Raw genomic sequence first — 15,599 nt, 5'->3', positions numbered from 1 at the left:
GGGCCGATCCTGCGATTGGAGGGTGATGGGGGTCAACGCCTGAGGGCTCCCAGTATGTGAGAGGGGGCAAGCTGGGCTGAGGGACACTCCCCCCCACACACACCCAGTGCACGAATTTCGTGCACCGGGCCCCTAGTTTATATATATTGCAAAATGATCACTAATAAATCTAGTAACATCTATCACCACACATAGTTCAAATTATTTTTTCTTATGATGAGAAATTTTAAGATCTATTCTGTTAGTGAGCTTCAAATATGCAATGCAATATTATTAATTATAGTCACCATGCTGCACATTCTATCCCAGGACTTCCTTATTTTATAATTGGAAATTTGTATCTTTTAACTACCTTCACCCATTTTGTACCCCCAACTCACAACCATGAACTGGTTTTGTATCTATGAGTTCTTTCTTTTTTTCTTTAGATTCTACATATAAGGTCATATGGTATTTGTCTTTCCCTCTCCGAGTTATTTCTCTTAGCATAATGCCCTCAAAGTTCATCCATACTGTTGCAAATGGCAAAATTTCTTTCTTTTTTATGGGTGAATAATATCCCATTTTTTTTATCCATTCATCCACTGATGGACACTTAGGCTGCTTCCATGTTTTGTCTACTGTAAATAATGCTGCAAAAAACATAGGGATGCAAATATCTCTTCCAGATAGTGGTTTTGTTTTCTTCAGATATATACTCAGATGTGGGATTGCTGTTCATATGGTAATTGTTATTTTAAATATTTTTTCATGATTGATTAAATGAGATTAAATAAGATAATATGCACAAAATAACTTGTACACTTAATGTGGTGTCTACAAAATAGCTAATACCACTTAAACATTTCAAATAAAAATTAGACCTCAAAAGAGTTAAGAGAAGAGAGAAGCCAATAAACTTGATCTTTAGGGCAATGCAGTAAGACACAGTTAACTAGCTATAGAAGCACTGGGGGATGAAACCTGACTTTTTGCATGTACGGGAAAGTAGTACTCTGGGTGGAAAAGGAAGTTCTGAAAGACAATATGGCTAGGGATGTGTTTATGATTCATTCCTGTCAGACCAGGTGGGAAGTGTGGGGAAACTACTGAGCTCCTGTAACAAATCTTTTAAAAATTATTTTTCATAACCAAAGGTCAATAACAGGTGGGAACTTCCTAATGAACAGAATTTAGCTTTACAATGAAGATTTAGGGGGGAAAAGCTGCCCTATGCATGCCTGAGAAAGTGACAGAGAAAAGATGGTGGAGTCAGAGCAAAGACAGCATTCAAGAGATGGAAAATCAGGTTTCAAAGTAGATGCTAACCACCAAGAGGACCAACCTGATGGCCTGCTACTGCCGAGGTGATTTAAGGGAGACACATGATGTGTAACACAAACTACCTGTATAATGCAACATGTATGTCATGTCTGTGTACAACACACTATAGACACTGTAAAACATACAAAGGTGAAAGAAATATGCAATCTATTGTAGAGACAAAACATGAACATAAATATTATTAAATACTATGTGATCAGTGCTATAAAATAATTAAAAGAGATATATTTAATATGAGAAGAGGGACAAATAATTTTGGCTGGGTAACTAAAAATGAAGTGACATTTGAGATGAACTTTTAAGCATTTTGATAGTCAGATACTTAGGCTGGCAACAAAATGACAGGCAAAATCTATTATTTGGGGTAATGCTAGTTTTAAATCAACTCAGTGGTGTGACAAAATAGAGTCTTGATCACTTTGCTTAGAGAGGGCATTCAAAGAGCAGCTGTCTTTGCAGTGACTCGGGGGCCCAGGTTCTGCTTTTCATGGTTTCACCCTCTCTTTGGCCTCAGAACCTTTTCTTTAAGCCTGTGTGTGAGGAACGACAGAGACAGTAAAGGCCTGGATAGGAGGCTTTTGTGGTCCAGGCCTAGAAGTGACAAATATCACTTCTACCCATGATCCATTTGTCATTGTCTTTTGAAAGTTTGATTATAATGTGTTTCAATGCAGGTCTCTTCGAGTTCATCTTGAAGTTCATTGAGTTTCATGTTTCATCAGATTTGGGAAGTTTCCAGCTATTATTTCAAATATTCTCTCTGCCCCTTTCTCTTTCTTTTCTCCTACTGGGACTCCCACAGTGTACACGCTTGTTTGCATGATGGTATCCCACAGGACCCTTTGGCTCTGTTCACTTGTCTTCAATCTTTTCTCTTTCTGTTCCTTAGACTCAATACTTTCCACTTTCCTATCTTAAAGTTTGCTGATTCTTTCTTATGCCTGCTCAAATCTGCCTTTAAATCTACTAGTGAATTTTGCATTTCCATTATTATGCTTTTCACCTCCAGAATTTCTTTTAGGTTAGCTGTAGATTTTATTTCTTTATTGATACTTCTTGTTTGTTCAGATACTGTTTTCTTGACTTTCTTCAAATCTTTTCTTTAGTTCTTTGAGTATCTTTAAGACAGTTGGTTATAGTGTTGTCTAGTAGATCTAACATCAGGGCTTTTTCAGAGACAGAGCCTGTTGATTTTTTTTCCCTTTGAATGGACCATACTTTCCTGTTTCTTTGTATGTCTTGTGATATTTTGTTGAAAACTGGACACATGAATCTAATGGCTGGCTGATGCTATAAGCTGTCTATTAGGTTTGTATCACTGTGTCTGTCATTCATAAAAGCATTAAGTGTAAGTAGTAATGTTTTCCTATCTCCACATTGTATTAATAAGTTAATTATAAAGTCTATTAAATTAAAATACCTCTATTCTGATTGGATAAAGTATTATTATAGACCCTGACTCAGAAATATTTTAGGAACCTAAGTTTACATAAATTGGGTAAATCTTTAAAAGTTAGGTAAGTTAGGTAAGTCTAACTTAGGCAAGCAAGATTAGTTTAATAATTTTAGTAGAATAAAAATAGTTATGTCTTTTCTGATTTATCAGTGTTAAGAATAATACTAGTGTTCATTTTTATTTCACTTTGATATGATATTCATAAATTTGTACATTACACAGATCCAATAAGTTAGTATTACTTCTACTTAATGTTTAAGATGATGAAAAATATAAATTTATATTTAATCCAGTTGAATAATTATTCTGACAAACTTTATTTCAATTTATGTTTTATAATATGTCAACTTGATTATAAATTTCCAACTTTTTTTTTTACATTTTTATTGGAAGGGAGAGGGAGAGAGAGGTAGGTAGACTCATCAATGATGAGAGAGAATCATTGATTGGCTGCCTCCTGTACACCCCCTACTAGGGATTGACCCAGCTACCTGGGCATGTGCCCTTGACTAGAATCAAACCCGGGACCCTTCAGTCCATAGGCCCATGCTCTATCCACTCAGCCAAAACAGCCAGGGCATGTCCAACATTTTTATGTAACTTAAAACACTGGACTGGTATTAAATTGAGTTAGTTAATGGATATTCATGGGTTACTTAGATTATACCTAAGTAAAATAGAAAAGGAAATATTGATAACTAAGCATAGCTTATATGATTTTGCTTCTTATTTTTTATTGCTATAGAAAATATATGACTTTGGATCTGTTAATGAATGTGTTCATTTTTGCCATATAGATTGTAAAAGGAATGTGCGTGGCTGTAAAAATTGTCTTATGTATCATGAGCTCTACTAGTCTGTACATTAGCTGGTGTGTAATAGTTCACAATTATATACCTCTCCCTCCATAGTTTTCCTTTTGAAATAGAAAGAAAGAAAATACTTTGGAAAAAGTTATAATTAATAGAAATGGTTGAGATTATATTTAGGACATAATGTCAAAGAAATCCAATGGCATACATGCTTGTTCTTCTAGGAACTGCAGGTAAAACCTGGTAGGGTTTCTTAGTCTTGAATTTCTAGTCACAGAATAGCAAATAATAAAGGCCTTTACAAGTCCAATCTAAGATTCCATATGAAAACGTCCAGCAAAGCAAACTATCTGGTTGCTGTACCTATGTAAATAATCAGGCCAATTCTGATGAGACTATCCTGATTTTGTGGTCAAAGTTACTTTGAGAATTTTTATTAAACTGAAGGCAACTGTAGGGAAAAAACCTTGTACTTCAATATAAAACTATGTATTATCCCTAGTCCATAGTCTATAGACTAAGCATTGTTTACATCTTTCTACATAATCTGTTTTTGATTCTATGGAAGCTATTTTACATGTCTGTAAACTAGATAATGATAGCAATGCAAAATAATTCTTTAGTCCATAGACATGTAAATTCTGCCCAGTGGAAGTTCAGCTGACTTCCCTTTCCCACTGTGGAAGAAGCCAGTTTTACCTCTATTTGTGCATTTATTTCAATATTCCTGACCTATAAATGTATATATATATTTTGTTCTTCTTGAAGTGGTTATAACATTTCATCAGTCTCTTCATTAAAGAGTTAAATAAAATCTTTAACATGCATTCATTTTCATATCTGATTGGGAATCTTGATTTCACCCTTTATTGAAAATTATCCCTTAATAGTGACTACTTATTTACAGATAGGCACACTATCTGCAAATAGGCTTGTTTCCATAATTGAGCTAACATGTAAAGGTAAGTCTGGTTAATGCAGATGTGGGATTATTCTTTTATCCTTTTCAGTTCTTTCACAAAACATTAAAAAAATAGCAACAAACCTACAGCATAGCATAGAACTTCATGATAGAGTATAGAGTTGTGTTAGCATGCTGTGTTTTTAGGTTTTGTTTGTTTGTGAGAGAGAGAAAGACAGGGGAAAGGAGGGAAATATCAATTGGCCACACCCCCACCGGAGATTGAACCAGCAACCTAGATATATGCCCTGACTGGAACTTGCAATCTTTTGGTGCCTGGGAGGACTCTCCACCCAACACAGCTACACTGGCCAAGGCTTGCTGTGTTTATAGGTTTTTATTATCTATGTTTTTTAAACCTAAAATGTGTGTACCCTATGTCCATTATTTCACTTGTACTGGTTATAACACTTCATCAATTTCCTCATTAAAGAGTTAAATAAATAGAAGAATTTTGCAAAAATCCTTAATGAAGCCATAGTGACTGACTGAAAGGCCAATCACATTTCTTTTTATATCAGTGCAATGTACAACTAAATACCTATCTCTTTTAGGGGAGGTGGATATCAAATTATTTCTGAATCTTTCTGAATCAAAGCTAGGGAAAAATTTCATGTCTTCACAAAGAATATGAAAAGGGTCAAGGGGTTTAATTTTCTCTCCTTGGCATCTTTTGCTTTAAGAGCTTAGTTTTATTTTTTTCAAAACTCACCTGAGGACATGTTTTTATAGATTTTAGAAAGAAAGGAAGGGGGAGAGAAAGAGAGACAGAGAGAAACAACATTCAGTTGCCTCTCATATGCGCCTCGACCGGGATAGAACCCACAGTCTAGATATGTGCCCTGACTGGGAATCAAGCCCACAACTTTTCAGTGTATGGAACAATACTCCAATCAACTGAGCCACTAGGCCAGGACAGGAGCTTAGTTTTAAGTCAACACACTATAAACTTCCATTCTATTCTTCTTCATCTCTAGCTCAGTTAAGCATATTTTATAAAGGTTTCCCTGGCTACCTCCCACTTTGAAATTATCTGTTCTTTAAACAGCTATAGCAATTACTATCCAGAAAATTCATTTGGCAAATAATCATAGATTTCTTATCATTAGTATCTGCCAGTTATTTAGAGCTTTTAAATTATATTTATATTTTCATATTTATTTTTTATTTTCCCAAATTAATGATGTCTATGAAAACTGAAATAGTTTTGTTCTTTTTTGCATTCCCCAGAATGTTTCTCAGTGAAAAATGAAGAAATTTCTATCAATTTGTTTAATATTAAAACTCATCTGTTTTGTTTTTCTAAATGAAAGGACAGAGGTAAATAAAAGATCTGATAGAAGCGGATTTGGTTGGCACTTACTCTATAGTAACTGGATATTTATTATCTATATGTCTTAATGTCTTTTATAGATATGTAAATGTTTTATCTCTTAGGAGGGCTGTGTGATCCCATGACAATCACACTTTCTCCAAAGAGATCTTAAGCAGCCTTGATTGAGAAAGAGGAGTTTTTGCGAATTTTTCCGTGTCTTCCTTGTTCACTCTCTCAGCCTAGGGATAGCTGCTTTTTGCATTTGCTACTGCTAGAACTCGAGAGTCCTCTTTTACAGCGTTAGTAGTTAACTTGGTTAACTACCTCTAATAAACAGTATTTTAACATGAAATTACTGGTGTGGTTTCCATCTTCTGACTCGACCCTGACTTACAGTGCCTGATATTAAGTAAGTATTTAATAAATGTTTGTTGAATGATGAAGGCAGAATGACAATATTACTTAGATGAGAGTTTATAGTTCTGACCATTTTGAGGCAGCCTATATTTCAGAAAGTACTTTCTATGAACAAAATTTTACAGCTGTAATGTATATTTTCATTAAATATAGCATATTTCTCCTACTAAATATATTATAGGAATGTTTCCCAAAAATTATAGATGGAAATTTTCTGTTCTAAACAAGTTCATTTTTTCCCCAAGAAATCAGTATTCAAAAATAAGAGGGGGATGGTGGTGGTGGAGACAATAGGGCTACTCTTAATGGCACTCCACATACCCTGAACCCAGTATATGTCTGTAAGGAGGTTTGACAACTTACCATTTTCCAGTCCTGGGGTTGACTATCCCCAGGTGAATAGACATCAACTTTGCACACCCCATTTTGGCTTTGTAACCAGTCAACCCTCTCAGACATCTGGAAGTAGAAAAAAAAGGGGGGGGTATCAGAAGGGTAAGTGATATGAAAGTAGGGAGAAATAAGGTAAATAGCTGAGGTGTGGAAAACAGGAGCAATGCTTCCAACAGTGACCTGTGCCAAAAGCTACTTCAAACTCACCTACCTCTGGGTAACTTCAGCTCTCTACTGCAGGAGGATTTCTTAAACACGTGTATCTCTTGTGCTAACGCCAGTGCCTGGTCTATACTAAAGGTGCTTAATACAAATTTGTTCATCACAGAACCTAAGCGCTCATGTCCTGCTTTTGGTGTGCTTGCTTGACAGCCCTTCCACATCCTGGATTTTCAGTAAACACTCAAAATTCAACATGATAAAATAGAATTAATTTACTCTTCCCTGCCTGCTCTTGCCCCCGCCAACTTTAAAAAAAGTAATACACAGTTCATTTAAAAATACATATATTTTTATTGATTTTTAGAGAGGAAGGGAGAGGGAGAGAGAGAGATAGAAACATCAGTGATGACAGAGAATCATTGATCGGCTGTCTCCTGCACACCCTACACTGGGATTGAGCCTGAAACCCAGGCATGTGCCCTGACCAGGAATCGAACTGTGACCTCCTAATTCATAAGTTGATGTTCAACCACCGAGCCACACGGGCTGGGCACACAGTTCATTTTTAATTAATTTCTAGACCACCAGCTTAGTTTTATTAGCAGTAAGTCTAGTAGCTCTTCCTCCTCCAATTAGCGAAGAATCCTGGAGGAATTCTAACTCCCTGGTTCAGCCAAACTTCTGAATGCCAGAAGACAGATGTCCTATGCACCACCTTTGTCCATGAGGAGTAATACCTTGCAGATGTTGATCTTTCATAACCCTCCCAACACTTTTCTCTAATCCCTAATCTCTGTAATGACACCACCATTGACCTGCTTTTCTAAGTAAGCCAGAAAGCCGATACTCATTTTCTTCCAGCCCAAGCCTCCCTCTAGCTATTACTATTTCTCTCTCAGTTGTCACCATTTTTCTTGAAAGAATTGCTAATCCTTGCTGTTTTGATCACCTTACCTCACAAATGCGCTTCATAACCCTGATTCCAAATACTCCTTTGGTCTCATTCTCATCCACTTTTCTCTGCATCTTATTTGATAGTCCTCGGGAACAGGGCTAATTATCGTGATCTGCCCACTGATAATCTAAAAGCATGAGAAGCTTCTCTTTCCCCCTTTTCCATGCCAAGCTTCCACCGCCAGGCTTCTACAGTGAAATTTCCCTTCTTTTATTAGAAACGTTGCTTAGGTCTCTATTTGTCAATAAGCAACATAGAAAAAGATGGCCAATTTTTCCACTCCAATGCCCCCAAACATCTATGTGAAACATACATATATATCGATATTTTGATTCTAACAAATATACTGCTTTAAAAATCTATAATAATAAAGTCCAGGAGCTTATCCAATTTTTCATGGTGCACTTGCATTTGTTTTTTTGTTTCTTTTGTTTTCTTATTGCTTAAAGTATTACAAAGGGTATTACATATGTGTCCTTTTTCCCCCCCCGCCCTTGACAATGCCTTGGCCTGCATTTGTTCTTTGCTCCCACAGGATTTGTATCAGTTTTCTTTTTTTAAGATATTTTATTGATTTTTTACAGAGAAGAGGGGAGAGGGATAGAGAGCAGGAAACATCAATGAGAGAGAAACATTGATCAGCTGCCTCCTGCACACCCCCCACTGGGGATGTGCCCTTGACCAGAATCGAACCTGGGACCCTTCAGTCCGCAGGCCGACGCGCTATCCACTGAGCCAAGCCGGCTAGGGCTGTACCCGTTTTAACACCTCAATCACTGACTCAGTTCACTGAGCTAGGGAAACCGTTTCTTTTACTCTTCCTGACACTGTAATAAGATTCCTTTGGTAAGCAATGAGTTCTCCACCCTGATTAGAATCATCCAGAAAACTGTTTAACCCCTTGAGTGCCGGGAAGCACTATCACGCTCCTCCTGTCTTTCGCCAAAAGTGCAGGGAGCGTTTTATTTTAATATTATATGCTTTGTTCAATTTTTTTCTACTACTATTTTATAATACAATCAGCAAACAATATATGTCAAAGATGAAAACAAATGTAGTAAAGGTTTCCTTAAGTTTTTGAATCTGTAACTTCATTTACTTGCGATTCATAATTTTTTTCCTAAACTGCTGTAAAATCAACAAAAATGCCTTGGCAATTTTAGCATAGTTCCTAGGATATTGGTTGGCACTCAAAGGGTTAAAAAATACTGAATCTGAGGTACCATCGTCCCCCCTCCCCCCACAAAGAGAATCTTATTTCAATGGGTTTAGGATGGTAAAACTTAGGCACTGAATTTCTTAAAAGCTCCATGGGTGATTTTAATATGCATCTAGAATTGGGAGTTTCTGGGCTTGGGCTTATTTGGAGAGATCCTCTCTGAGACAGACAGGCTAGCTCCACTGTATTTGTGGAGGAATATCAAAGACGAATTTCCATCTGACCAATAGCCACTCCACTGAAATTATTCTTTTCTTTAGAAATTTTCTCTAAGATTTTCTAACCTTCTTTGTTATCTTATTTTATTATTATTTATAAACCCAATAAGGAAGTTGTTAATGTCTATGAAATCAAACCCCTTACTGCCTCTTAGCAGCTCATATTAGATATAAATATTCTTATGCTTGAATCATTGCCATGAAGAAAGAAATGGGCGGTACTACTACTTGGCCAAAGAATGAGAAGACTAGGAAATGGGCTGTCCTGGACTGTTGAAATGCAAGTCTCTTAGCTGCCAGTTTATTATTTCATCTTAATGAGTTACTTCTCATAGAAAATAACAAAACCAACAGCATTACAGAATTATTTAAGCTATATATCACAATTAAAAAGAATATAGTTTAAATACAAAAAGTAAGGAAAAGATATGACCACTTACTCTTACTGAGGATGGGTTCTGAGATATGAAGAAAGTTCTTGATCAATGTGTTGTTGTCTTCACTATCCCTAAGTTTACCCACCCCTCCTGCCATTTAATATAAGGAATCTACAATAGAAAAACACAAAAAAATGATTAATTTTACACATGAACCATATTGCTTTTATTACAAAGTAATAATTTTGACTTATTATTTTTCACATGTAGTACACAAGCAATGAGCACAAGATGACATTCAAATTTAAAATCCAGATCTTATTCTTGGAGCAGTCTGATGGTTTCCTAGTGACAAAAAGGGTTTCATCTCTTTGCCAATAATTTCTGAAATGACTATTTTCTATGTTCAAATCATATATACAGGCTTATTTAACAGAAAACAAAAAGTTTTTAGCCTAATTTCAAACTTGCTCTAAAGCAGTGGTTCTTAACCTTCCTAATGCTGCGGCCCTTTAATACAGTTCCTCATGTTGTGGTGACCCCCAACCATAAAATTATTTTCGTTGCTACTTCATAACTGTAATTTTGCTACTGTTATGAATCGTAATGTAAATATCTGATATGCAGGATGTGTTTTCATTGCTACAAATTGAACATAATTAAAGCATACTGATTAATCACAAAAACAGTATGTAATTATATATGTGTTTTCCGATGGTCTTAGGTGACCCCTGTGAAAGGGTCATTCGACCCCCAAAGGGGTCGCAACCCACAGGTTGAGAACCGCTGTTCTAAAGGCAGTCAGAAGATAAGTAGCTAGAGTGGAGAATAAGTGCCCTGAATTCATAGATCTCAAAACACTTTGCAAGTATTCCTTTGAGGATTTGAGAGAAATATAAACCCTCATACTATAAAAGGGAATTAATAGTTAATGTCAAAACCAGCTTCCAGATCAATTATCTTCCATATAGAACCTCTACTAAGACATTTAAATAGAAGATATTAGGGCATTGTGCTCTCATCTTGGAATATCCACCCAGCCTCCTAAAAAGTCCCTCTAAATCCCATCTTGCTTCATAACCCAGGTCAAATCTTACTCATCCATGAAATATTTTATTAATACCTAATTGAATGTGATTGTTCCATTTTGTTTCAACCCTCTTTATTCTCTTTAGCATTTTAATGGCTCGAGTATATTCTACCTCCTTTATTAGATGGCTTCATGAAGGCAGATACATTTTCTTTTTTAAATACTATTTCTTTTTTATATTTTTATTGATTTCAGAGAGAGAGAGAGAGAGAGAGAGAGAGAGAGAGAGAGATTGAGAGAGAGAGAAACATCAATGATAGGAATCATTGATGGGCTGCCTCCTGCATGCCCCACTGGAGATTGAGCCTGCAACCCAGGCATATGCCCTGACTGGGAATTCAACCATGACCTTGTGGTTTATAGGTCCATGCTCAACCACTGAGCCACACCAGCTGAGCCAGATGCATTTTTTTTTTATCCATCTCAGTATTCCTCATAGTAGCTAGTATCTTAAAGTTTGTGCTGAGAGAATGCATATATAAATACTGCCTATTTCTAGTTCCAGATAGCTAAATTTTTCTTTAAATTGGAGAATCTGAGAACAAAACAAAAATGGTTTGCTCAAGTTTGCTATGGTGGTAAGCCATACATTCAGGCTTTCTTGAAGCTTGACTCCTTATGCAGATAATTTTCCGCTAGAGCTTTATCTAAGATGTATATACTTAACCAATGATTTATTAACACACCTTCCTACTCCAATAATACTAATGAATCAACATCTCAGAAGTGCTCTTGTACTCCTTTCACAAGCAGAAAGTACACTTTCTAATCCTATATATCCAGCAAACACTTCCACTTACATATATCCTAATGTTTTTATTCTATTTTTCTATGTCTTCTACATGTTTATCTGTATCCATGAAGCTTGTTTTAAGCTCCCCAAATTGTCCTGGATAATAGTATACATAAAGAGATATTTAAACACTTTTTTATGATGATATTTAGACTTCTAAATCTGTATACATTTCCCATAAGGTAATGAAAAGGGGGGCGGGGAATCTGGAGAGTTTAATGAAGCCATGAATGGATTAATACATTTCTTAACTTCAAAGTTGGTGAGTAATGTCCTTGAGTTAGGGTGGAAAATAAAGAAGGATGCTTTGTGTTATCTATTAAATTTGATGGGGGGAAATAAGCTAATTATATACAGTGTAAAGATAAATTAACCTTAGAAGCCTTTTATTCTAACCACCTCATTTAGAAAATAGAGACTCAGAAAGGGAATATTAAGACCAGTGGTATATTCCTTTAAATATTACAGCTATGCAGGTTAACATCCTGGAAGCTGTGACATTTTTCTATGGCTAATAGAGGGATCCTCCAACCAATCATAGGACTGACCTAAATGTTCCTTAAAAACACCACTGTGATTATTACTTCAATAACTGAGGAGTGTAAATCACTGAATGACAGTCAGGGAGGGCGTAAGCAACACAGGGGTATGGTTCTAGTTGTTGTGCCCCGGACCTTAACGCCATCTTAAGACATTTTCTCCTGTATTCATCATAGGCAAGAAGTGCCTGTTTACTCAAGGTTCCTAAATTCATAGAAAAGCTCAAGTTACAGGTGGCATAACTGAAGCTTTTGCAGGGTGGATACATACCTGATCAAGTTTTGAAGTTTATTTTATCAGGTTTTATTACTAATTTTAGAAAGAATGTATTCTATTATACCCATTATCTTTTTCTCTTTCATTCCCTAAGTGTTTGGCATGTTGTTAGACACCCAATAAATTTGGTTGTTGGTGAATCAGTTTCAACTGATTTTTTTTAAAATAAGGGTTGGAAATTTCTGTGTGTGTGTGTGTGTGTGTGTGTGTGTGTGTGTGTATCTTTCTCTCAATGGTACTATTCACTGTTAAGCTTGCCTGTGGATCTCCTCTACTTTCACTTCCCTTTAGTAATACTTATTCCTGTACTGCCCTACTAGTAGAGACACGTTCTCAACATGGTTAGCCATCTATATATCCTGCCTTTTTCCAGTTCTCTGTTGTATAGCCAAAACTTCAGAAATAATAGCGAGAGGATGAAAGTGGATGAGAACTGGGACACAGAGCTATACAAATCTGGTTTTGCGATTAGAACACTGGAGAAAAGAAGAACTTTTGGACAGCGACACCAAGAGGAGGAAAAGTCAGCAGGGAGTCAAGCTTCCAGTCTCATTGTCAGATTGAGAAGCAGAGAGTAAGAACCAGTCTTGTCCCCAAAAGGATGGGCAAAGAAGTCTGGCCAATCTGTAACAAAATGAAAACTCCAGCAGCCAAGATAGTAGGTTTAGCTGCAATGCTGCCAAGTTAGAGGCTCACATATTTCCAGAAGATTCATGTAAAATTAAAGTGACCCATCACATATCACTAAATTCTCCCTTTTAACTACAGAGGATCAGAAAATAGGCTGTTTCATCAGTCCAGTGGGGTTGCCTACCTCTGTAGTACTGGAATAGTGACCACAGAAGACCCCAGAATATACTTATAAAATCAACGAAGATGCTGGGATGTTCTTGCTCAGCTCGAGATCTTGTTTCCTCCCCCAGTCTTCCATGTACCTCCTCCTTGTTAGGACTGGTGAGTGACATCAGAATCACAACTGGTGATATCACTATCTCTATGGCAACAGTGGTGAGGCCACCAGAAATTGTGTCATCAAAGGACAGGGGGAGAGGTGAAGATACACTCCAAAGGTCTGATGTTTAGTTTGGGTTAACTTTCTCTTGATAATTTTCTTCTTTAAATATGTAATTTAGGAAAGAAAAACTCTTATAAATACGTAATTTAGGTAGGAAATATGGGAGGGGAAAATTTTACCAATGGATTCCACTTAAAACAACAGAGTAAGTATCATATATTAACAAATCCAGATAGATGCAGACAATAAGAATTAAAAGGATTGGGGGGAGGTACTAAATTTTGTATGCAAAGCACATGGAATCACTTCATTTTGTGGGATGCAGCTTGGATTCTTTTTCATTATAAACATCTTACCTTTCACAAAAGAAATAAATTTTGAGATATTTTTGCTAAAGTGACTATCTCTGGGTAATAATTCGTCTTTGATGGTCAGAGATACAATAGCACTAATGCATCCTCTGCAATGCCTCCACCTCCAACTGTAGTGGGATAAGTCAGACCTTGAGGCATTTGGTTAGCAATTTCTAGGCTTTATTAGCAGTACATTCTCTTTGGAAATATAACCTTAGGTACTCTTAATTAATGATTAAATATAGGACTAGTGCATAGTTTCCATGAAGCAAAAAGAATTGCTGATCAAGGCTACAGGATATGAATTTAAATCATTAATGGATTCAAAAGTGACTGACTGGTTTATTACAGGCTTCCTGTAGCAGGTTATTTATTGATGGCCTTTTATATTAGGTCTCAGTTTCCTCATATTTAAAATAAAGAAGTCGTGCAGGTTGATCTCCTACAATACCATCCATCTCTAACATTCTATGATTTTGATACTTCAGAGGTGCTTGAATAAAACTACATGTACATGCATATAGCACTTTGCAGGTGACCAAGCGCTTACACATCCATTGTCATCTGATCCTCACATAACCTTTTGAGGTAATAGGTGCAGGTATTATTTTCCCTGTTGTACAGGTATAGAAGCTTGCTCAGGGCACAACTAAAAACTGGTGGAACTAGAACTTGGATCTAATTGTTTTCATTATAATTAACTAGTTATTAATACTAATAATAGGACGAGAGCAAAAGGGAGACCCAACATTATAAATACGGTCATCTGGGCAGCTTCGCCAAGAAGCTACAGCTTCACGCTCCCTCGGGAACCACCGGTGCATTCCCTGCAGATCACTGGGGAAGGGATTGAACAAAGGGGGAGATGGTCACATGTGTAGTGAAGTCCAGGTGACAGACACAGGGACGGTGAATTCCTGTCAGTATAACTGGGGAACAATGGATTGGCTAGGGCGCAGACCCCACTAGAAGCACATGAAATCTTGGGAAAGTAAAATCCCCAAAGAGTTCTTTCTCTCTAGCTTGCTCTTGTTGGCTTGTATTCTTGTTCTCTTTTGCTCTATGACCCGCACACCCCCGGGCACTCACCTGTTCTCTCTCCTGTGAGCTCCCCCATTCTCTCCACAGCCATGTGGCCTTAAGCAGCCATGGCCCTGGGCCATGCAGACTCCACACTCAGGATGCTTGACTGGACTGGACTTTAATATGGAACAGAAATTCTGGGCGGTGGCCTCAATTCTGGCCTTACTGAAGACAAGACTGGACTTCTTCCATGGTGAGATGGACAGAGATGGGACCTTGGAAGGAATCCCCTTAATTTTACATCATCAATAAAGCTTTCCACAAAACCCCAGCTTCCCGTGAGAGCCATAGGAAATTCCTTTCCTTGAGACACCCCAAAAATTCCACTTCCACCAATAACACAATATTCTAAATTTTAAGTCACTGCTCTTTCAACTATATTATGACACCTTGAAACTAGTATTTAGAACATGGGGCAGCCCTGGCTGGGTGGCTCAGTTGGTTGGAGTGTCGTCACAGGGGGTTCCCTCCAACAAAAGGTTGCAGTTGCCTGGTCAGGACACATACCTAGGTTGCACAGGTTGGATCCTGGGGTGGGGTGTGTACGGGAGGCAACCAATCGCTGTTTCTCACATCGATGTTCCTCTTTCTCTCTCTCCCTTCCTTTCTCTCTCTAAAAATCAATGACCAAAACATATCCTCAGGAGAGGATTTAAAAAAACATGCGGCAGTGTTTGACTTGGAGGTGTAAAATAACATAACTGGCAATGCTACACAGATGTTAGGAGATTGCTGATAATAGGGGTCTATCAATTTATCAGGACCAGGAAAGTATGTTGATATTCATATTGACTCCAGAATCAAATATTACCAAACTTTAAGTGCTGACTGAACATAGGAT

At 37.1% G+C, this 15,599-nt stretch overlaps 1 protein-coding gene across 4 annotated transcripts in view; it reads right to left on the bottom strand.

The window, feature by feature from the left end:
* AKAP3 (A-kinase anchoring protein 3) overlaps window positions 1–15,599 on the bottom strand; it is a 32,892-nt gene that overhangs the window by 15,736 nt on the left and 1,557 nt on the right. For 2 of the 4 annotated variants that reach the window (XM_059683818.1, XM_059683819.1), the window contains exons 3-5: window positions 14,765–14,874; window positions 9,672–9,779; window positions 6,648–6,743 (exon numbers count right to left, since the gene is read on the bottom strand). In XM_059683818.1, coding sequence (XP_059539801.1) covers window positions 6,648–6,743 — 96 coding nt within the window. In that variant the 5' untranslated portion in view covers window positions 9,672–9,779; window positions 14,765–14,874. The remainder of the gene's footprint in view (window positions 1–6,647; window positions 6,744–9,671; window positions 9,780–14,764; window positions 14,875–15,599) is intronic. The other 2 variants (XM_059683820.1, XM_059683821.1) reach the window with 1 other exon arrangement.

This window comes from Myotis daubentonii, chromosome 2, assembly GCF_963259705.1.
Source record: "Myotis daubentonii chromosome 2, mMyoDau2.1, whole genome shotgun sequence".
NCBI classification, from domain to species: domain Eukaryota; kingdom Metazoa; phylum Chordata; class Mammalia; order Chiroptera; family Vespertilionidae; genus Myotis; species Myotis daubentonii.
Note: the sequence above shows the minus strand (reverse complement) of the source record. Positions and strands in the feature narration are given on the sequence as shown.